Source organism: Stylophora pistillata, chromosome 6 (genome assembly GCF_964205215.1).
Source record: "Stylophora pistillata chromosome 6, jaStyPist1.2, whole genome shotgun sequence".
In the NCBI taxonomy this organism is placed as follows: Eukaryota; Metazoa; Cnidaria; class Anthozoa; order Scleractinia; family Pocilloporidae; genus Stylophora; species Stylophora pistillata.
The window spans coordinates 1,754,763-1,777,285 of NC_142524.1; the positions used below are offsets into that span (position 1 = coordinate 1,754,763).

At 39.4% G+C, this 22,523-nt stretch overlaps 1 protein-coding gene and 1 long non-coding RNA gene across 2 annotated transcripts; both read left to right on the forward strand.

Moving 5' to 3' along the window:
• The first annotated feature begins 10,192 nt into the window (after nt 1–10,192).
• LOC148727697 (uncharacterized) lies at nt 10,193–12,564 on the forward strand. Its single transcript, XM_088725703.1, has 2 exons — nt 10,193–10,984; nt 11,807–12,564. The coding sequence occupies exons 1-2, from the start codon at nt 10,603–10,605 to the stop codon at nt 11,896–11,898; spliced, it is 474 nt and encodes a 157-aa protein (XP_088581829.1). The 5' UTR covers nt 10,193–10,602; the 3' UTR covers nt 11,899–12,564.
• Nucleotides 12,565–20,191: 7,627 nt separating this feature from the next.
• Nucleotides 20,192–22,108, forward strand: LOC148727698 (uncharacterized). Its single transcript, XR_015988919.1, has 2 exons — nt 20,192–20,356; nt 21,858–22,108. It is a non-coding gene; the product is annotated as an uncharacterized LOC148727698 (long non-coding RNA).
• Nucleotides 22,109–22,523: the final 415 nt, after the last annotated feature.

Genomic DNA, 22,523 nt, shown 5'->3' on the forward strand with positions numbered 1-22,523 from the left:
ACCGAAGAAAACCCTTCTTAAAAGCGAAAATACTTCCTTGATCGATACTTCCAGTAATCGTACCGACTAACTTGATCGATATCTTGACCATGTAAGGGAAAGAAAAAAAACCAAATTTCATCGTCATCGATAACTCCATTTTACAGGAAAATTCATTACTTGACGAGGGAATTCCGCATTAAATTGCACGCGAAAACCGATATCGCACTCATCGTTTCGAGATTCGTGCGACATCGGTTTTCGCGTGCAATTAAATGCGGAATTCACGAGTGAAGTAATGGATTTTCCTTAAATCGCATAACGGAATAAAAATGAGAAAAAAAAAAAAAGGAAACAACATTACTTAAAATTGAATAAAGGCTGATAGTTTCGAAAGAAACTGTTTGGGGCTGCGTCGGTGGGAGTAACGAAATAATTTGGATATATCAACAAAGTTGAAATGGTAAATTAGCCACCGTAATGATTACAAAAGCTGACGTTTCGAGCGTTAGCCATTCGTCGGAACGAATAGAGGAGATGTGGGTTGTGTGTGCTTTTAAAGGCAGAAAATGGAGCTACGTTATTGGTGGGAGCATGGCAACGAGAAAAACATGAATAAATTAGTGGAATGAAAAGCGTTCGTTGATCCCTGTGGGATTTAGACTGCCGGTTTGAAAGATGAGCTTTTGTTCAAGATTTTTACGGCTTTCCGTGCCACCTAAGTGCAAGGAAAGACCGCAGATTGCCATGTGTTGCTTAGAATGATTAGGTAAATTAAAATGTCTAGCGACTGGTTTCGATGTGTCCTTGTCATTCCTTTCCACGTCTCGAAGGTGTTCTCGGAATCGGTCACCTAGTCTTCTGCCTGTTTCGCCGATGTATATCTTTTTGCAAGAAGTGCAAGTTATGTAATAGATTACATTGGCGGAGATGCACGTGAAGTGATCGGTGATCTTAATGGATCGTTTAGGTCCCGATATTTTATCAGTGTTGTGAATGAAAGGACACGTTTTGCATCGTGCACGAGCGCATTTAAAAGTGCCTGGTTAGTCATTAGTCTGAAAAGAACTTCTGACCAAAAAATTGCCTATGTTTTTGTCGCGTTTGAATGAAATGAGCGGAGGCTGCGAAAAGATAGTGCTTGTCTCTAGATCGTTTTGAAGTAATTTAAAGTTTTTAAGAATGATGGATTTAACTGAGTGGTTGTGAGGGTGAAACGTGAGAGTGAATGGAATGCGGTTGGAATCTTCCTTATGCGACGTTTGTAGTGCTGAATGTCGATCAATAAGTTGAGAGCGGTGGTAAGTCGCTTGAACGACGGAAACAGGGTAACCACGTTTATCGAAGAACTGGCAGATTGACTCTGATTTGTGGTGGAAATCAGAGTCATCACTACATAAACGACGAAGTCTTAGAAACTGAGAAAAAGGAATGGAATTCTTAACGTGAGATGGATGCGAAGACGATTATAACAAGTAATTATGCGAGTCTGTAGGTTTGTAATACACACTAGTGCATAAACCGTTACCTTCAATTGAAACTTTGACGTCTAAAAAGGATAAAGAATTGTCGGAGAAATCGGCTACAAACGTGATAAAAATTTTGACACATGCTTGGCATGAACAGATGTTATAAGTGTTGCTTCTGGTAAATCTTCAATCTTTTTTATAAAACAATATCACTGATTGCGACAAGCTGAACACACTTATCCCTGTTTTCGTTAAAGTGCACCTAAACCCAAAAATTTTTTTTCGCTTAACGAAAAAAGCTTATTTTTTGGAGTATTTCTGTGCAAAATTTTTTTAATTTGCTTAAATCTTAAATTTTCTGTGCCTAGTCAAAATACGGAAAATCGTCCGCCATCTTGCCCCACGACCGAGTTTAAAGAGGAATGGCTCTAGCGGATAATGTGACGTCAAATCGAGCACACGAAAGTCTGCTTTTCACACATTTTCACTTGTTTAGGAAGGTTGTGGTCGATATTGTCCGAAATATGCCGACCAGGTGTGTTGTATGAGGAATGTATGAAGCGTGATACCCTCTTGCAAATTTCGCACGTTGCTACATCCTCTTACGACACACTTAGTCGGCATATTTTCGAACAAAATCGACTACAACCTTCCCAAACAAGCGAAAATGTGTGAAATGCAGACTTTTGTGTTCTCGATTTAACGTCACATTACCCGCTAGAGCCATTCCTCTTTAAACTCGGCCGTGGGGCAAGATGGCGGCCGATTTTCCGTATTTTGACTGGGCACAGACAATTGAGGATTTGAGCAAATAAAAAAATGTTTGCACAGAAATACTCCAAAAAATACGCTTATTTCGTTAAGCGAAAAAAAAATTTTGCGTTTAGCTGCACTTTAAAATGATTTTGACTTGAAGAACAAGGTTCAGTACGATGCCTGTATCGTGTATCAGACACTGCTTGACATGTCGTCAAACTAGGTTCTATCTTTCACTGATTTAGTTCTGAATTCTAAGTGAGTAAAGCACGACAAAATTTAATGTCACAGATATCATAAGCTTTGAGTATTACACTATAACAACGCCGTCAGAACTTGATATCGGAACTAAAGGAAGTTTGTACCTGTAGACAATATTCTACACTTTCAGCAACTGTATAGGACATTGTTTACATAAGTCTACTGTGAAACACACGGACAATCCTTAATCACGTCGGACTGTTTATCTACGAGGATCTGCTATTTGTCTCTCAGTTTTACAGGGATCTCAAAATGACTACAGATGGCTCGCAACAAAACCACATTGAGTTTCTGAAGTGTGTTACTGTGGTAACGTTCACAGAGGTCATACGTGTCGTAGCAGATTGGATGCGAGACTTTGATCTCTTTGTTAACTTTGTCTACCAGATCTTGTCTCTTGGAATTCTCCTGGACGCATTGGACATCTTCCTGTTCGTCCAGCGATATCCCGATCACACCCTGATCTTTGCGTCGCATGGCTGCTAGCCGGGAGAAAAAGCTCTTTGTCAGCCACTGTTCTCAAGTGAACAAACGCGCATTTGATTCATTTTTCGCATTTCGCATGTCCACTGCAACTTGGGCGGGGTCTGCCTTTCGCCCAGTTCTTTCTCCAAGTGTAAACCGTGCCGTTAGGTATTATTTTACATTCTCTGAAAATCTAACACTGCCCCTCGGTTTGCTTACGGCCCATCCTGTTCGTAGAGGCGAGGGGGGCGAAGTATCCCCAGGAGAAGTGAGTGGTATACTGGAATCCGACGAACAGCTCAAACACTCGATACAAGCGGTATCTATTGACGAGAACTTAAGGGCCCAGCCCCTTTTGATTGCAGCATACTGGCTTAACCTGCTGACTGTATGCTTTCCAACGTCCAGGTGGAGCTCTAGTTGCGAAAACGTTTCGAACACTTCAACATACCCAAGCACAGAGCATTCAAACAATGGCGTTGTACTCTCTGTTTCCTTGCTGTCCTTTGAACGACGCTTGACCACACGCTTTTCAGGACGATCATAAAACCCTTGAGATTCTATGGTTTGAAGGGACGTTTCACCTTGGTGCTTGGATATAAATCACGTCATATGGGATGTACTTCCCTTTACCGATGCCATAACATTTCCAAACTCTCAAGACCGGTATCTCTATATTCGAAGTTGTGGAAGCTACTGAAATGCTCAATCCTATTTATACAGAGAGTGTTCTTTGATTCGTGGACTATGCTAACTGCAGCGGTTGTTCCCTTCACTGGGTGTTGCATGAATACATCTCTCATGTCCACGGCAGTTAGAACATCGTGCCCTTCGTTGCAGTAAGCGCGAATAGGGGACTTCATTGGGCAGAGGATACGATCGCAAATGTCTTTACCAGACTGCGGCTCCGAGTACTGATAACTATGAATTTCAACCCCAACTCCTTTTGCGACATCTCTCACAGCGGTTACTAGGGAGCTGTTATGATAGCAACCGGCTTCATCTGACCTCAGATGAACTTTCTGCAGCAAAGGATTCTTGACTTTCAGCTGCTTTAGAAGATCTTCGAGAATTGACGTAACGGCATACCAGTCCTGAGTACACTGATCAAGGAGGTGAGCGTACGAGATGACTTCCGTCGTGTTAGACTGGCTTCGAGACACAACGTTACTAATGTGTCAACTTAACCCTCTTTTTCCGTACCAGTCACTTTGCTTCTCTCTATAGCGCAGCTGCAGAAACTTCATCGCCCAATCTATAACAAGAAGACACGAAGTCTGGTCAAGCTTTGCGATGATATCTTGCTTTGCACATTCCTGATTCACGGACCTCATAATGTGAACTTTCCACTGAACGATAGCCTCCGAAGATTTCTGAATATCGTACAACAAGTCATTTTTTGGTCCTCGCTGTAAAAAACTGAGTAATTTGGATATATCAACAAAGTTGAAATGGTAAATTGGCCACCGTAACAATTACAAAAGCTGACGTTTCGAGCGTTAGCCCTTCGTCGGAGCGAATAGAGGAATTGTGGGTTGTGTGTGCCTTTAAAGGCAGAAATGGAGCTACGTTATTGGTGGAAACATGGCAACGAGAAAAAACAAAAATAAATTAGTGGAATGAAAAGCGTTCGTTGATCCCTGTGGGATTTAGACTGCCGGTTTGAAAGATGAGCTTTTGTTCAAGATTTTTACGGCTTTCCGTGCTACCTAAGTGTAATAATTTGGATTTATAAAAAACTAAGGTTTTGTTATCCTTAACAATCTGTTGCATCTTCTGCAAAACGGAAGTAATTTCGTCGCATTGAGAGCAGAGAAGCGTGTGTTGATGTGAGCATTGTTCCTGGAAATCTGGATCGTTTGGATCGCGGAGACCAAAGTTACGAAAGTGGTCGGGACATTCGCTCTCATCTTCCTGGCAGTGACCCTGAAACTGGGTTTTGAGGTACCTCTTACCCTCGCTGAGGGCTCTTCGCAGTTCGTCTGCCACGTTCTTCGCGTGCCCAATCTGATCAAGCTCGTCCACTATTCGGAGGAGTTGCGCGAACCCCGCCGACCCATTAGCTGCTGTGTTATCCAAGCCGCTAAGGGACTTCTGTTGAGATGCTTCCCTTACCTCGAGGATGCGAAATAGGGTTGAACGGTTCAGTGGTTCAAACTGCTCTTCTTGGCAGAACTGAAGGCACTGCTTGACCATTATTGACTTTGTGACTTTGCGAATGACATTTGGTATTGTGATCTTCTCGCTACTGCTGAGCCTCAGTTTCCTCGTACTAAATGACACGTCTTGATAAAAGTAGGGGCGGTTCGCGAAGTCTAAGAAATGGTCAAGCTTTATTGGTGGCAGTCGAACTCGATGACATGGGCACTTTTCGACCTAAGAACCCGGACGACATTCTCTTGCATGAGCTCTAGCGCGTCTAATTTGTCACTCGGTTAACTTTGCGTATGGCTCGTGGATTTTCTGAATCGTCTTCACTGGATATCGATACGCATACAGGCTAAGAAGTTGGGTCTTCAAGGTACTCGTGATGGCGTTGCTGTAGGCCTGCATCAACGGCACAAGGTTCATGTGGCTGGTCCCTTTATCGGGTGTGAAACAGGCCTGAAATAGCTCTTGTCCAGCCTACGGCGCTATGACGTCACAAACGAGAGTACAAGCTTCAGTAGCCTTGTCGATGCAAGTCTCTTTCTCGTGTTCTTTTGCCTCCTCCCATGTACTTTTCAGCTGAAAGGTCAAGGGACTACGCGACCACCACCGGTTGCTAGTGGGTTCAGGTTCTCCGTGGCATCTGTAAAAATTAGAAGTCCTCCCGCCATGTGTTTAACTGCATAGTGTGTCCACCACTGAAATTTTTGAGGGCATTGTTGCGAAAGTAGAATTTAGCTCATCTTCGTCTGCAATATGCGCAAAAAATTCCGTTCTGTTCACAATCAGCATCACCGCGTGCAGTTGTATGGTACATTATCAACCATTTTCTCTTTTAAAGTCGTCCAATTTAAAGCCAAAACACTGTTTGTCATTTTTTCGAAAATTTTTCCCATTTTGGCCATGCACCAGTAAACATAATTTGCTTACTGCATTAGTAATGTTGCGCGAAATATTTTAGTGTGTGGCCACGCCGAGGAAAACAATTTTGCTTGCATGTAACATTTCCATTGAACATTTGTCCTTGAAAGTTCTCTAGGTGTCAATGCATATCATGGTCTGCTTTATTTATAGGATCTTGCAACAACGTCATGTTCTCCGCGAGTTTGATCTTGTGCAGCTTGTAACAAGATATACAGATTACTGAAAGGCACGAAATACAACAATAATGCAAAATGATAATAAGCAGAGTAATACTTATAGACAACAAATAAAAACAGTTGCACTATGATCACGTGACCCCTGGGTACTCTCTTAAATTTCCATTAGGGGGTGTGCTGCAAAGGTTGTTAAACTCGACTCTAGGGACTGAAAGGACGAAAATCGATGCCTCCTGGTTTCTATATCATTGACGCAAAATGGTTTTGTGTAAATGTATAAACGCCAAAAACAGAAGGAATGTTATCTTGCAACAGCGTAAACATTGGTGTCAAATAACTCTCCAAGTTTATTTATCTGGTATCTCCTTGCGTGTATGACGTAAAAAAACATGTAGATGTTGAGAGGTAAGGTAGGGCAGAAAAACCCAATATTTTACGCATTTTTCAGTACAACTGCTGTTTCCCGATTATAAGCATAATTGACTAACGTCGCAATTTTGTAGTGTTGGAAACTTTGGTTGTAGATTTCAAGTTTGCTTCAAAGCATTGTTACAAGTCGAAGTGAGATTTAAGTTATCAAGTTGCACTAGCTGTCACATGGCCTCCATGTGGAATGACGGTACGTATCTTGCGACGAAATCACAGCAGCTGTTTTTTTTTTATACTCACTTGCGTGCGAGCTTTGGCCCAGATGTTAATCAAATCCAAAATACTGAGTTCTGACATTTACTGCACCTCAATATATGTGTAGATCTTATCTTAATTTAAACCGTGGTCCACATTTCAGGACAATACCTTATTGGTAAGCTATAATTTACATAATCATACTTACGGGAAACTGTTGGAACTAGTTCTGAAAAGATAGCATTAATTTCCCTTGACATGCCGAGATGAACTGCATTTCTAGTATTTAGCTGCTTTTTCCGGCCGTTGTGCAGCGGGTAGTGGCAAGTGCGACTTCGTCGCCAGTTTTTACCCATGCTTCCTCTATGCTTTTCGCAGATCCAAAGTTCTTCAAGTTGATCGGAGGAAGGTCGTGTTGCAACCCTGACCTGTTAACGATAAGCTCATATTCTTGTACCTTTCCCCTAAGCTGACCTAAGTGACATGCTTGTAGATGATCATTGATGTCACCTCTATATTCTGAGAACTTTATCAACCTCGGTGAAGACTCGCTACAGACTGAAGCCTTTCTGGTTTCGAAAAAGCACTTGCATGCCATACTACACTTGCAGGCCTTCCAGAAAAATAAAGGGCCAGCGGGTTCACCCGCAATGGTCAATGCGGACCTCTGTGAAAACAGAACCACGGCTGTGCTCGATAGTGCAATCGTTCAGCCTTAAATTCCAAATTTTAGCCCCCATACTTCGACATATAGACTTGTGGAGTTCTATGACTGATTCTTGAAGAGAACGCAGCAGCGATCCAAAGTTTTAACAGGACATTAGGTGCGAAACATGGCTTTAGTTTTCGAGTTTAGTTCGCGACAACCATTTAAAGAAGAGTGTCGATACACGCCGACCGCTGAAGTTTGGAGTTATTTGCTGGAGTTATCATTAAGTTCACCAGTTTGGGGAGCGAGGAACATCTGAAATCTCACATAAAGCCAAGGTGCGCCGAAGGTAAGCTGTATTTATGACGAAATCTGCTCCAGTGGTTCGATTTTAGTATAGGTGAAAAAATCGCGAATGCTCGTACATGCTGATTCAAACGGTCATAACTTTTGAAAAATCGAAAACGTACAGGGTTTTTTGCATTTTTTTTTGCTTATAAAGGTCTAAACTTAATGGCTGTGTAGGATAGAGTTGTCAACCAGGTTCCAAATCCCAAAACTTAACGTTTAAATCAAGGTTATTTTCGGTCATCGGCCGATGGAGATTTATAGGAGTCAGAATATGCTAAAATTCGCCTTTTCAGATATATTGAGAGGGAAAATTCTAACTTTCTTGGCAAACTAGAAAGGTTTTTAAGCAATGTGATATAAATTCGGTGGCTTAACTATGCGAATCAAATATTTTACAATGTTACAAAATATGCCTACTTTTCAATTTTCGAGACGTTGCGACGGTCCCAAGAGACTGGGAAACAATTATGGCCCCTAACACAGTCAGAAAATTATTTCGAAACAAACCAAATCTAATTTAGTTCTTTCCTAAGTAAAGTCTTTCTGTTGACAGAGTTTCAGGCAAAATTTTTTTTGACGCGAAATTGACCGGGTGGAAATAAGAGAGACAGCCTCTTAATAAGGCACATAAATAACTGAAACGTAAAGTCTACGATTAATAAAGTTCATAAGTATTCATTAAAATTACAAGTAAACATTTCAGAGAAATAAATCAGTTATCAATGAGCGAAAATACGAGGTACCGTACGGTGTGACGGATAGATTTTGCTGAAGTGTGTTACAAGGCTTGAAGACGTTGGAACTGGAGTCTGGGCCGGAGGTGAAGGACCATTTACTTCACAGTTGAAAAATAAAAATGACCGGAGACCTCTGGAAAGAATAAACAATCTGCAAATCTATCCGTCACGCTCACCAAACATTTTGATGAATATGAGACAAACCCCAAATCCGGTATAGATTAGACAAGAATGAATCAAAATTCAATCAAAATGGCCAGACAATGGATGTCTGTTATTCTTTCTAGGAAATACAGGAATCTGTTATCCAAAGTGATCACATTTTAATCCCGGCGTCGGTTTTTTTTTAACCAAAAATTCCATCCTTTTTCGAGGAACTATTTCTAAAGATCTCATCCAATTTTCAGCTGACACGTTGAAAAAAATAATTTTGTCTCAAATCCATCCTACTACTATTTTTACTAACAGTGACTTCTCTCGAGAGCAGTAAGTTACATGTCCTACATTTTTTAAGAAAAGGCAACACTGAAAACACCAAAAAGACAACCGCCAAGGATTAAGCAGGATATAAAGTTTATTTTAAAAAAAGGATAAACGAGGAATCATGTCACAAAAGCTGTGCATGTCTTGACTTTCTAACTTGTTATTGGCACGTGCACTGCTCCTTACAAGTTGTAAGGCATATGCCACCATCTTAAAATTAGCCGTGAAGATTAATATTACGACAGCTGTATTACGAATTGGTGCTTTAGTCGTGTGCTTCTACAAGGGTCCGGCCAGCATTTGATGAGAGTCATGTTGCTGCCTGTGCCTGTAACAACACGATGACTGAAGACAAACTTTGACTCCAGGACGGAATTATTAACGGAGTCAAATTGAAAGTTCTCACGCATGAAAAGTTTATCAAAAACAGAGGAGTAGCAAATCCTCATGAAAGAAGTCCTCTTAAATCAAAGCAGGGTTTATTTTGAACGTTTACAAGTGTATGTTGGCCACGTGACGAGTATTTTGATGGAGCACATGAGTAGAGTGTGACAGACCACATTAACCCTTCAGCTCCCATGAGTGACCAAGGTAGAATTTCTCTCTACAAAATCAAAACAATATCAAATAGACATGTGATGAGAACAAGGAGGAAAGAAAATCAGGGCAATATCAGTTGATCCAATACCAAATTCTCCTAACTAACATAATAAGAATTATTTGGCAGACAGTAAGGAGAATTACTAATGATATCTTGGTAGTGAAAGCGGTCAACGAAGCTAGTCGCGTTATTAGGCTCCATCGAGAACAAATAAATACTCCCCCCTTGTCACCAAGACTACGAATAGTCCCTGCTTTTCATTAACGAAAAAAGGGTTGATTTTAGTGCGCCGCGCGGAACTCTGGCAATGTGAGGCACGAAAAGTAATCCAAGACTTCCACGCGGTGCGCTAACATCGACTTTTTTTTTCAAAGGATTGTTTTTTTACTCGTGCGACGGACTTCGCCAATTAGGAGGGACTGGTCGAGGTTTACTGTAAACCACAACTTTTCTTGTAGAAGCAACCGCTGAAATTATGGGAGAAATTTGATGCTGAAAGCTCTTAAACTAAATAGGTTAAATTTAGCAACCTCTTGAAATGTTCGTGCGCTAAAGTAGACAAATAACCAAGAGGTTATAATTATACACTAGGTGAGGATAAAGAGGATGATACACTAGAACAGTGGATGCTTTTCTTGGCGCGCTCTGATTGGCTACTCAAACTCCCAAGATCCTTTGCTATTCACCTTGGAGCATCTTGTAATCGCCGTTGTAGGAATAAAGGAGTTAAAGTCTCTTTTTTGAAATATTATTTAACTGTTTTAGTAGATACTAAAAAAAAAAACTATTCACCTCCGTGTCAGTAACTAACGGTGGATATTTCCCTCGCAGATTCGCCACCTTCAATTCGGTGAATAGTTGTTGATTAATTCAAATTTGACCAAACTGAATTTGTACGTAAAATTTCACACCTTATCTGCTATTTTTTCCAGACTCAGACGATTCAGGTGACGTGATTATCGTGAAGACACGAGAGCCGATGCACTCAACAACCCAAAGAGAACAGGAACCAGTAATTAGTTTGGAGCCCAAATGTCACATGAACGATTTTCAGAATTGTTCAAAAAATTCGATTGTTTCAAATGGTACAACAGCTGTTCGATACCCTTCGCATCTTCAAGCCGAAAGAGATTTTAGAGAAAATGAAAATTCAGTTATTGATGGTGAGTGTGGCGGCGAATGTGACGCTGGCGAAGAAGAAGAAGTGATCGAAAAAGCACGAAGGGATCGCATGGAATTTCCACCCATGCCAGAAAAAGTCGACTCGCCACCGATAGAGTCGCATAAAAAGTGTGACCTCCGCACTTCAAATGAGAATCCTCCAAAACATGAAGGCAACGAAAGCACAGCAAGAAATCAAGGTAACTTGACTCACAGTTGATATCTCTTGTAAGATTACATTGTCTCTTTGAAGCAAAGCTGAGGAGTGTTTTACATACTTGATTATTGGGCACATCGATCTATTTAGCAGCTCTTTGCCTGACTGATTAACTGACTGGTTTACTTTTGAATGACTGACTGGAGGACTGATTGCTTATCTGACCGACCCACTGCTTGATTTACTGACGGACTGACTGACTGGCTGACCGGCTGACTGGCTGCATGACTAGCTGACTGGCTGACTAGCTGACCGCCTGACCAGCTGACTGGCTGAATGACTGGCTGAATGACTGGCTGACTGACTGACCAGCTGACTGCCTGACTGGCTGACAAGCTGACTGGCTGAGTGGCTGACAGACTGACTGACTGACTGGCTGACCGGCTGACTGGCTGATAAGCTGACTGGCTGGGTGGCTGACAGACTGACTGACTGGCTGACCGGCCGACTGGCTGAATACGGACTGGCTGACCGACTGACTGGCTGACTGACTCACCACCGATCGACTAACTGACTGACTGACTGACTGGGTGTCTGGCTGACAGACCGACTGACTGGCTTACTGACTGGCTGACTGACTGGCTGACGAATGACTGACTCACTGGCCGACTGGTTGGCTGGCTGTCTTTCTGAAACCACCGCCTTAAATCTAAATTTTTAGTTTTTTAGTTACTATGCAAGGTTTTTCTGCCTCACAATCTTTCATTACAAGCCCAGTTGCTCACTAATTCAGTATTGATTTTAATCGTTGTTCTCTGTCGGCCTGTTCTCGACTGATCGCCTTGTACACTTTGTATGTTTTCAGATCAAATTCCCACTGAAGACAGTAAGGATGAAATGCATCAAAATACCTCAAATAAAAGTAAAAAGAAGAAATCAGCTTGTCGCCTCAACTGAATAACAAAAACCTGACCAGGTCGCGTGCTGATGTGAGCAACATGTACGAACCTGTCAACAGAGATTGTATGACGTCATAAACGCAAAGAATGAGCACGACTGAAGCGTTAAAGTGACGAAGAGCGATCTAGTTATTAATATTATTAATATTTATGAGGTAATATAGATATAAATATACAAGAACGAGCTCAGCAACTTTTAAAGAATTATTTACAGATGTTAGGAACACTTCATCAAACTGGCATCGACGTAACCTAATACGTTATGTTATACAAGAGTTTTTATCTGGCAAAACAAGCAATAAGTTTTAGTGCAAACTTAAAGTGACGAAGAGCGATCTAGTTATTAATATTATTAATATTTATGAGGTAATATAGATATAAATATATAAGAACGAGCTCAGCAACTTTTAAAGAATTATTTACAGATGTTAGGAACACTTCATCAAACTGGCATCGACGTAACCTAATACGTTATGTTATACAAGAGTTAGGCAAAGTTGGAAGCGATGTTTAACTAGGAAGTATGCTATAGTTATAGAAGGTAAAGTCAAATTGAAGTTGATGTTACAGTAAAGTTAGAGTTGGTCCAGATTTCAGGAAGTTTCTGGAAAGGGAAGATACGGAAATTCACGCATGGAAACATTAAAACATGACGCAAACTTTATATTTTCTACGCCAATCTTTTCTCAAGCGCCTCGACTCTTTCAGACAACCCTGATCCGCAAGACCTGTAGAGAAAACAGTTTGCTGACATCTTTTTATCTGGCAAAACAAGCAATAAGTTTAGTGCAAACTTAAAGTGACGAAGGGCGATCTAGTTATTAATATTATTAATATTTATGAGGTAATATAGATATAAATATATAAGAACGAGCTCAGCAACTTTTAAAGAATTATTTACAGATGTTAGGAACACTTCATCAAACTGGCATCGACGTAACCTAATACGTTATGTTATACAAGAGTTAGGCAAAGTTGGAAGCGATGTTTAACTAGGAAATTCTATGCGATAAGAATTCGACTCTTTTACCCTTGCGATATTTGAACTATTTGAGCTCTGTATTAATTTGTCCTTACAAAATCACCCCCGAATCACACATATCACACTGACATATAAAGGCCACGAGAATAAAGGAAATATTCGCCAACTATAAAAGTTCTTGAATATTAAACAAATTCTTTTTGTCTGCACCTTAGGAAATGAATAGAGAACAGTATGGAGAATATGCATAATAATCTTGGGGTGTAAGTGGTACAGTGATAAAATATCGAGTTCTTTACGACAGAAAGAAACAGATGGAAAATCAAATATTCTCTAAAATTCAAATGGCATGTTCAAATGACAAGTCGAAGTATGCTATAGTCATAGAAGGTAAAGTCAAATTGAAGTTGATGTTACAGTAAAGTTAGAGTTGGTCCAGATTTCAGGAAGTTTCTGGAAAGGGAAGATACGGAAATTCACGCATGGAAACATTAAAACATGACGCAAACTTCATATTTTCTACGCCAATCTTTTCTCAAGCGCCTCGACTCTTTCAGACAACCCTGATCCGCAAGACCTGTAGAGAAAACAGTTTGCTGACATCTTTTTATCTGGCAAAACAAGCAATAAGTTTTAGTGCAAACTTAGAAAACAGTTCTTTTCATAGACAGATGGATGAAACCCTTCATTCAAATACGGCATTTCATCAAGTTAAAAGATACAGCAATATTAAAATTTGGTTTACACAAAATCCGTACGCGATAGAAGTTATATATTTACTATTAGAAAGCTTAATGTTCTAGAACTAGTTTTGCTGGTGCTGATAGTAATAGTCCAGCTTACCCATAAACTTTTTTAGCGAAGTTTCTTCCTTTAAACTGTTTAGCAAATCATTCCAGATTCTTGCTCCGGTAAATGCAAAACTGTTTCTGTAAAAATCTCTGCGACTTTTAGGGAGCGCAAGATTCATTCTGGAAGATCGCAGTCCATAATCATGAAAAGAGGCGCTATGGGTAAACATTTCAGGCAGGTACGGGGGAGGGAGACCATTTAGTATTTTAAACATCAAAATGGCTTTTTGACGTTTTCTCATTGTTTCTAATGTCATTCAGCCTAATTTACAAAGAACATCACTAGATCTCTGCAAATAGGAGGCACCAGTTATTATTCGCGCTGCACGGTTTTGGAGCTTTTGCAAATTAACAACCTGTGTTTCCTTTATACTATCCCAAACAATGCTATAATATGTAAAGTAAGGCTCAGTTATTGTCCTGTAAATGTCAACTAGGTTTTCTGTTTTTAGAAAAGGTTTAATCCTTCTTAGAACACTCAAATTACGGGTAACCTTCTGTCTTATACTTAGCATGTGGCTATCCCAAGTTAAATATTCATCGATGTCTACACCAAAACATTTAACAGATTTGACTTTATCCAGTTCGGTGTCTAACAAAGAAAGAGCAATATCCTCTTCCAGGCTCGCTACTCTTTTGTCTTGATCCTACAACCATAAAATCAGTTTTTAACACATTTAGGGTAAGCCTGTTGGCTGAAAGCCAAGAGGCTATACCCCTGAGATCCTTTCACATTTTATTCTGCAGGGCAGGGAAACTGCAGCCTGAGAATGTCAAGTTCGTATCGTCAGCAATTAAACTTGCTACCCCATAATCTAAACACTTAGAGATATCATTTATATATATAAGAAAGAGCAGCGGACCTAAAATTGAACCATGAGGAACACCACATGTTAGATAATCTATAGATGAGTTGATACCATTAGCATAACATACTTGTTGTCGATTTTCTAAATACGAGGTGAACCAACTGATTGTTGCAGTTTCTACTCCGTAGTATCTAAGTTTTGTAAGGAAAATATTATGGTCAACGGTATCGAAGGCTTTTTTCAAGTCCAGGAAAAGAACTCATTAACCATGCCTTTATCAATATTAAAACACCACTCATTAGTTATATCAAGTAAAGGCAGTAAGGGTTGAATGAAGAGGTCTAAATCCGGACTGGTACGTATAAAGAAAGTTATTCTCATTAACATACGTCTATAAATGGTCAAATATAAGTCTTTCAAATACTCGTGCAATTTTTGGTAAAACAGAAATTGGTCTGTAATTATTTGCGTCGCTCAAATCACCTGATTTAAAGAGTGGAGAGACCTTTGCTATTTTCCAATCAGATGGAAATACACCAGAGGTGATAGATAAATTAAATAAGTCTGTTAAGTTCTTATAGATTACAGGAGCAGCTATTTTTGAAACTCTATTTGAAATTTTATCGATCAGTTGCCTTGTTAATTTTTACCCCATTCGATAATTTTAGCACACTGGAGGCTTCCATTTTTTTCAAATTAAAGCTAAAATCTTTTTTAATCAAGAATTCTGTAGGAGTAATATTATCTTCATTGACTTGAATCTTTGAAGCTAGATTTGGGCCGATCGTTGCGAAGTATTTGTTCATGTAATCTGCGATGTCCTCAGGATTTGTGATTGTCACACCACAGTCACTTTTCAATTCACTTATCTTTGTTGCGCACGACTTTTTTCCTAAGAGATCATTAAGCACTTTCCACGTCGCCTTTTGATCGCCAGATGCCTTGTTTATGCGTGACCGATAAAATCTTTTCTTTGCTAGTCTTATCTCTTTATTGACTAAATTTCTTGAAGTTCTATAAGCCGTCCAATCTTCTCGCTTAAACATCAATTGTTTGATGTTTGGATTTAACCATGGAGAAGGTTCGTTACGTACTCTTCTGGTGCAGCAAGGAGCATGTTTATCAAGCAAGCTGAGAAATATTTTAGTCCACGCGGCTAGCGCGCGGTTCACGTCTTGAAAATTATCAATACACGGCCAAGGCGCATTACTGAGATCTTTTTTTAATTTTGATTCGTCAAAATGCTTAAAATTTCTTGCTTCAACAAACCTTGGTCGACCCCTGGGAATCCCTATTTTCCTGATTGCATAAATAAGACAGTGATCACTAATTGAAAGATAGACAGACAGATAGATAGACAGACAGACAGACAGATAGACAGATAGATAGATAGACAGACAGACAGATAGATAGATAGATAGATAGACAGACAGATAGATAGATAGACAGACAGATAGATAGATAGACAGATAGATAGATAGACAGACAGATAGATAGACAGACAGATAGATAGACAGACAGATAGATAGATAGATAGATAGACAGACAGACAGATAGATAGATAGACAGACAGACAGATAGATAGATAGACAGACAGACAGATAGATAGATAGACAGACAGACAGATAGATAGATAGATAGATAGATAAATAGATAGATAGATAGATAGATAAATAGATGGAAAGGTAGATAGATAGATAGATAGATAGATAGATAGATAGATAGATGGATAGATAGACACCTTTAACCAATAGTAAAAAATTAAGCTAGTCCTAGTCAAAAGCCTAAAAGTAGACTTCCCTGCTATCAATAGAAGCCCTGGGATGAAATATACTCTGATTACAAATATATATATATGTATATATATATAAAGGTATCTATAAAAATATTTACGACATGAAAAATAAAAATAATAGGAAAAAAGAAAATTAAGATAATTAATGTCAACAAAAATTAAGGTAAACAGTTCAGTAACCTCCGGGTCATAGTGGAGTCCTATTGTTCTTGTTTTATAAACTGAGTGTAAATTGGCCACAGTAAAGAGTTTCAAAGCTGACGTTTCGAGCGTTAGCCCTTCGTCAGAGCGAATGACGAAGGACTAACACTCGAGACGTCAGCTTTGAAACTCTTTACTGTGGCCAGCTTATATTATCAACTCAGTTGATAAAGTTACCTTACTCCCACCGACGCAGCACCACAGTTTCTTTAGAAATTTACCCCCTTTATCCTATTATTTTCTTCTGTCAAGAACTCGATCGGGCTCGGGTTTTCCCTAATACGGACCGACCTACATGGAAAATATGCGATATGAATTTCAATTTCTATAAATAGACGCTGGCCAGTTAGTCCTAATTATGGGTATATGATACGTTGTAGGACGACAGAAAAGCATAGTTTCCACCGATAAGTGTTCTAGCGTACTGGAAACTTCAAATGAAGCAGTTGAATAAAAAAATTAGAAAGCACACTAACATTCTTATTTCAGTTTCTGCTGCTTTCAGCACTCGAACACACTTTAAAGCTTTCGTATCAGCTTTCGGAAACTAATTTTAACCCGCGTAGACGTTTCAGTTTTGAGGGGAAAACTTTAAGACAATTTAAGTTTTACACTCTCACGAGACGATATCTATGAAAGGTGACGACGACCACGAAATCGTGTAATTAGTTTTCCTCGGCTGGGATACAACAATCTTAGTTGCTGACGACGATTTGGTTACCATGGAAGAAAGGTTGGACTTAAGAGAAACACCAAAAGAAAATACCACTTACACGGAAACTCTATGGAAAATCAATTATTTTCAAGGTGTTGGTTTTGCACACAGTTTTAAAGAACAAGATAACCCTGGTAAGTATGGAAGTATATATATATATCTCATTCAGGACGTTTTATTGTGTAGTATCGCTGAGTATTTTTATTAGTTGTGGCCATCTAATTTGCCTTATTCGACATAAATTTACCGCTGTAAACTGCTACCTTTCATATTCATAATCCGCGGCCTTTTTTTCCCTATCGCAGGACTGGGCACGTTTCGGAATGCTTTGACGAATGAAACGACTACTAATAGAGGAATTCCGTCTCCATTTATAAAATCACCTGCGCGGGATGCTAACCAGCATGTAAATATCTCACAAGTTCTTGGCACAGGTGACTGTTTCATCTTATTCTTTGGCTACTTGGGCTCTTTTTATTCAATACGAAGACAAAGAGATTGATCGAGTTGTTTTCTGTGAAAAGTGAAAAACCAGAGTGCATGTATCTAAAGAAAATAATTTGGATATATCAACAAAGCTGAAGTGGTAAATTGGCCACCGTAACGATTACAAAAGCTGACGTTTCGAGCGTTAGCCCTTCGTCGCTCCGACGAAGGGCTAACGCTCGAAACGTCAGTTTTTGTAATCGTTACGGTGGCCAATTTACCACTTCAACTTTGTTGATATATCCAAATTATTTCGTTACTCCCACCGACGCAGCCCCAAACAGCCTAGAGTTTCTTTCGAAACTATCAGCCTTTATCTAAAGAAAAACCTGTTGTGTAAAGACCAAACCGAACCCCACATTGGATCGGTGTTCCAGTCCCGAATCACAGTTTTAAGAACATTCAAGCCATTTTTCTTACTTTAATATCCACTCCAAAGATTTAGGGGCATATTCAGGTACAAAGTGCGTCATTAATAAGTATTGGTAGATGATGAGTGATCGTTTTCATATGACGTCACGGCGGCCAGATATTGCGATAGTATGGCAGCCATTCTGCTGTCTAAGCCAATCTTTTGGGATTTAAACTCTTTTCTGATGTAAGTGATATCTTTTGTTCCAATAAATCTACTAAACTGCTCAGCAGGTGACGGAAGACGTCTCATAGTAGAATTTAGTGGTGGCTCATGTTCAGAGTTGTTCTCTGTTTCGGTCTCGAAACAGATTATTATTCATAGCCACAATGCTATGAGCAACAATCGGTAAAACACTTCTAGTAATCTTCCTTTTCAAATCTAGATTTCAATAAAGTAATTGCTGCTTATTTTCAAAGGAATCTTCCTGCGATGTATTGAACGGGAAAGAATCAAATTTCCAATCCCATCTCCAAAATCACCTGAGAAAGACACTAATCCCCATGAGAACATCTCATCAACACAAAATAAAAGTAAGTGGTGTTTTCGCTACATTTTTTTTATTACTTGTAATTTTTCCTATCACCGTGTTTTCATATTTTGTTTCGTCTTCTGCGGACCTGCCGAATTACACCAATGTTTTAAAAACTGATAACAACCCAACAATCAGATTAAGACATGCCCATGTCAAATTCCTTTCCGACATTTTAATTTTTTCTAGTTATCTTTTCTACAGTTACACCAACGTTTTCCTAATAAGATGTACCAATATTAAAAAATCTTGCATAACATTGCCATATTTCTATTTTAAAACCTAGATACTCTACTTATTGATGACTATTTTTCTTTTTCTTTTATCTCCTGACTATGCTTTAACCCAGAGAGCTCCGAGAGACAATGTGATTTAGATCATCAGGCTGACTCAAGAGATGGAGTGTAACTGGGTTTTTTCCTAATCATGACTTGACGGTTGGTGCAAGAATCATGTAAAAAAAAAAGCCTTCTTGGTATAAATTATCATACTCATTCGCAGACGCTATAAAAAGAAAGCAGCCTCATCAACAGAGAGGCAATTATACTCCCAGTCGCTTCATGGTTAGCTTCAGTAAATCGGGATGACCTCTGGCAGAAGTGTTTTACAAGGCTTAAAGACTTTGGAATTGGAGTTTGGGCCGGAAGTGAGAGACCATTAACTACACAGTTGAAAGATAAAAACGGCCGGAGACCAGCAAATCTATCCGTCACATTCTCCAAACATTTTGATAAATATGAGACAAACCCCAAGTCCGGTACAGATTAGACAAAAATAAATCAAAATTTAATCAAAATGGCCAGACAATGGATGTCTGTTATTCTTTCTAAGAAACACAGGAATCTGTTATCCAAGGTGATCACATTTTAATTCCGGCGTCGGTTTTTCGTTAAGATTATTCAACATAACCACAAACTCCATCCAGTTCGACTGTATTTTTCTCTTTGGAGGAAACATTTCTGTAAAATCTCATATAATTTTCAGCTGACACGTTGGAAAAAATATTTTTGCCCCAAATCTGTCCTACTACTATTTTTCCTAACAGTGAATTCTCTCGAGAGCAGTTATATATCTTATCCTTCGTAAGAAAAGGCAACTCTAAAAACACCAATAAGATAACCGCCGAGGATTATTGCTATAGAAAAACAAATTGAGTAGAATATAAAGTTTATTTTAAAACAAAATCAAATGAGGAAGCATGTCACAAAAGCTGTCCATGTATTGACTTGCCAACTTGTTATCGGCGCATGCGCTGCTGTTCACCTTACAAGTTATAAGACATGTGACACCATCTGAAGATTACAACAGCTGTATTACGAATTGAAATAGCGCTGCAGTAAAAGGAATAAGAGCGATAAAAAAAAAACGAGAAAACCTCACTTGTTGTATTTCCACATGGACTAATGGCAATGCAGGACTTCCAGTATTTCCAAAAAACGCCGGAAGTGTCTTCAGATAATCATATGCTTCCCGCTTCGGTGCTATCAACCAATCAAGTACAAACAAAAAATGCCTTTTCGCAGAAATAAATCTATACCTACAGCTTATTATATCAAAAGCAGAGACCCGCGAACTTGCTTAAAATCAGGAAGATTCTCGCAGAAAAGCAATGGGAGATAGTGAAAGCAAGCAGGATACAAACGAACCATCTGGTCAAGAGCGAACAAGTTCTAGTAAGTTAGTTTAACAAAACTCATCGTCCCCTCTTTCTTTTCCTTTTGAGTGACTGACGACTGAGAAGTAACGCTTCGGTCCTGAAGGAAGATTAGGTTTCTCCAGCACAAGGTGAAACGCGAACAGGAAGTTGGGGCTGACAAAACGCACAGGATCATGTTACCGTAGGTACTCTCTACCCATATATCGGTCGATACATCGGTCGGAAGTCGGTCGATGCTTGACCGATATTTCGGTCGACACTAGGTTGATAGTCGACTGTTGGTCGATACTCGATGGAGACCCACTGGATAGTCGATAATAATCTCCACCGATATATCGACCGACTATCGACCTAGTTTTGACCAAGTATCGGCCGACTTTTGACCGATATATCGACCAATATATCGACCAATATATCGACCGATATATCGACCGATATATCGACCGATATATCGACCGATATATCGACCGATATATCGACCGATATATCGACCAATATATCGACCAATATATCGACCGATATATCGACCGATATATCGACCGATATATCGACCGATATATCGACCGATATATCGACCGATATATCGACCAATATATCGACCGATATATCGACCGATATACGGAACGAGAGCACCTACAGTTAACATGATCCAACGCACTTACTCTTGCTCTTCGTGTGAAACGACCAACAATTGCATAGATATTTGTGTGATGCAATGATCACGAGGGGCGAGCTTGAATTTAGTTTGACCCCCCATGATTTAATATAAGTAATTTCTATAACTTGCCATGGGGATCATTTTGTTACATACCATTTCCACTGTGACTAAAGCAAAGACATACTTGATTTATTTTTGACAAATGCGACAAAGCAAACACAAAAAGTAAAGAAGTCGAATTTAAATTAATTTGCATATAACATAGGCATACAGCATCTGATACTTTCAAGAGGTTGAAAATAATTTTCACTGGAAATACTGTGATCATTATTTCGGCTGCCGAGCATATAAACATTGTTTATATGCTTAAAAAGTTCCTATTTGGCTTTTTGCGCTCTTTTCCTTTTTTTTTTCTATTTTCTGTGACAAAGTAATTGCAGTAAGGTGTGCATTTCTATCTATATTTGTAGTATGTTGTACAACAGCAAATAGGTTTGGCTTAAAATGATTGGCTCTGTCTCTAACAGGTTCAAGTCATCGGAAAAGGTTCTTTAAAAATCTGTGGTGTCTGTTGTGTATTCATTTAGTGGAGACACACACTCCTCAATTGCTTACTACTATACTCTCTTTATTCGTTGATCAAGTATCTTATAAGCTGGTAGAATAGTCTTACTTAGTAACAGTACTTTCACATCACTCAGTAATCTTACAGTAATATCACTAACACTAGTACAAGTACTTTTACTGTGTTCTCAATACACTACAGTGTCCATACAGAGGATTCTGCATAGTGTCTTGTTGAGAACCTCTTAAACCCTCTTACAGGTTCGTTTCCTTTTTTTGTTATTTTTTTTTTCAGATGTAAGACGCTCGGAGGAAGCTGTGACGAGAGAGAGGATGCCATTTAAGAGGAAGAATGAATCAGACGACAGCAGCAATAGCGGCAGCTGTTCTATTAGTTGATGCCATCACTGAACGAGAGCTCTTAGTGTAAAGCAATAATGTTACCTAACTCTTGCTTCTTAGAAAAAGACTTTTTGATCTCCTAGATAACTAGTAGAGTTACATTTGAAAGATGCATTAAAGAAGTGGATGCATCATTAAAATCCATCGCTGCTGTGGTCTACGCACTTTGATTAGTAAAACAAAACTCGCCTCCTTTTCAACCATGAAGATGCAAAACTCAGAGCCAACCGTGGCTTGGTCACTTCCGTTCTCCTGCGCTTCAGGCCGGCTCCATAGAGGTAGTTACTGTGAGTTCTCATTGGTTCGTTTTGAAATTTCCTTCCTTTTGATTGGCCCTTACGATTAAGATACCTTCGGTTAGCAAAACAATTGAAAATGAGAGTTTCCTTCTGTATTTATAGAACTCGTCAACAACATTCCGGCGTCGAAGAAAATTTTCTGGACTAGTGCATTTCTCTGAAGTCTTTGATTCCTTGTCAACTATTTGCAAATTTCGTGGTGACAAGTTTTCTCACCGGCCTTAACATATCTCTGTGCTTAACCTTTGCAACCTGACATC

Excerpts from the sequence above, each read along its gene's own strand:
- LOC148727697 (XM_088725703.1), top strand. The coding sequence starts at position 10,603 with ATGCACTCAACAACCCAAAGAGAACAGGAACCAGTAATTAGTTTGGAG. Across the intron at positions 10,985-11,806 it reads AAGCACAGCAAGAAATCAAG|ATCAAATTCCCACTGAAGAC; the intron begins GTAACTTGACTC and ends GTATGTTTTCAG.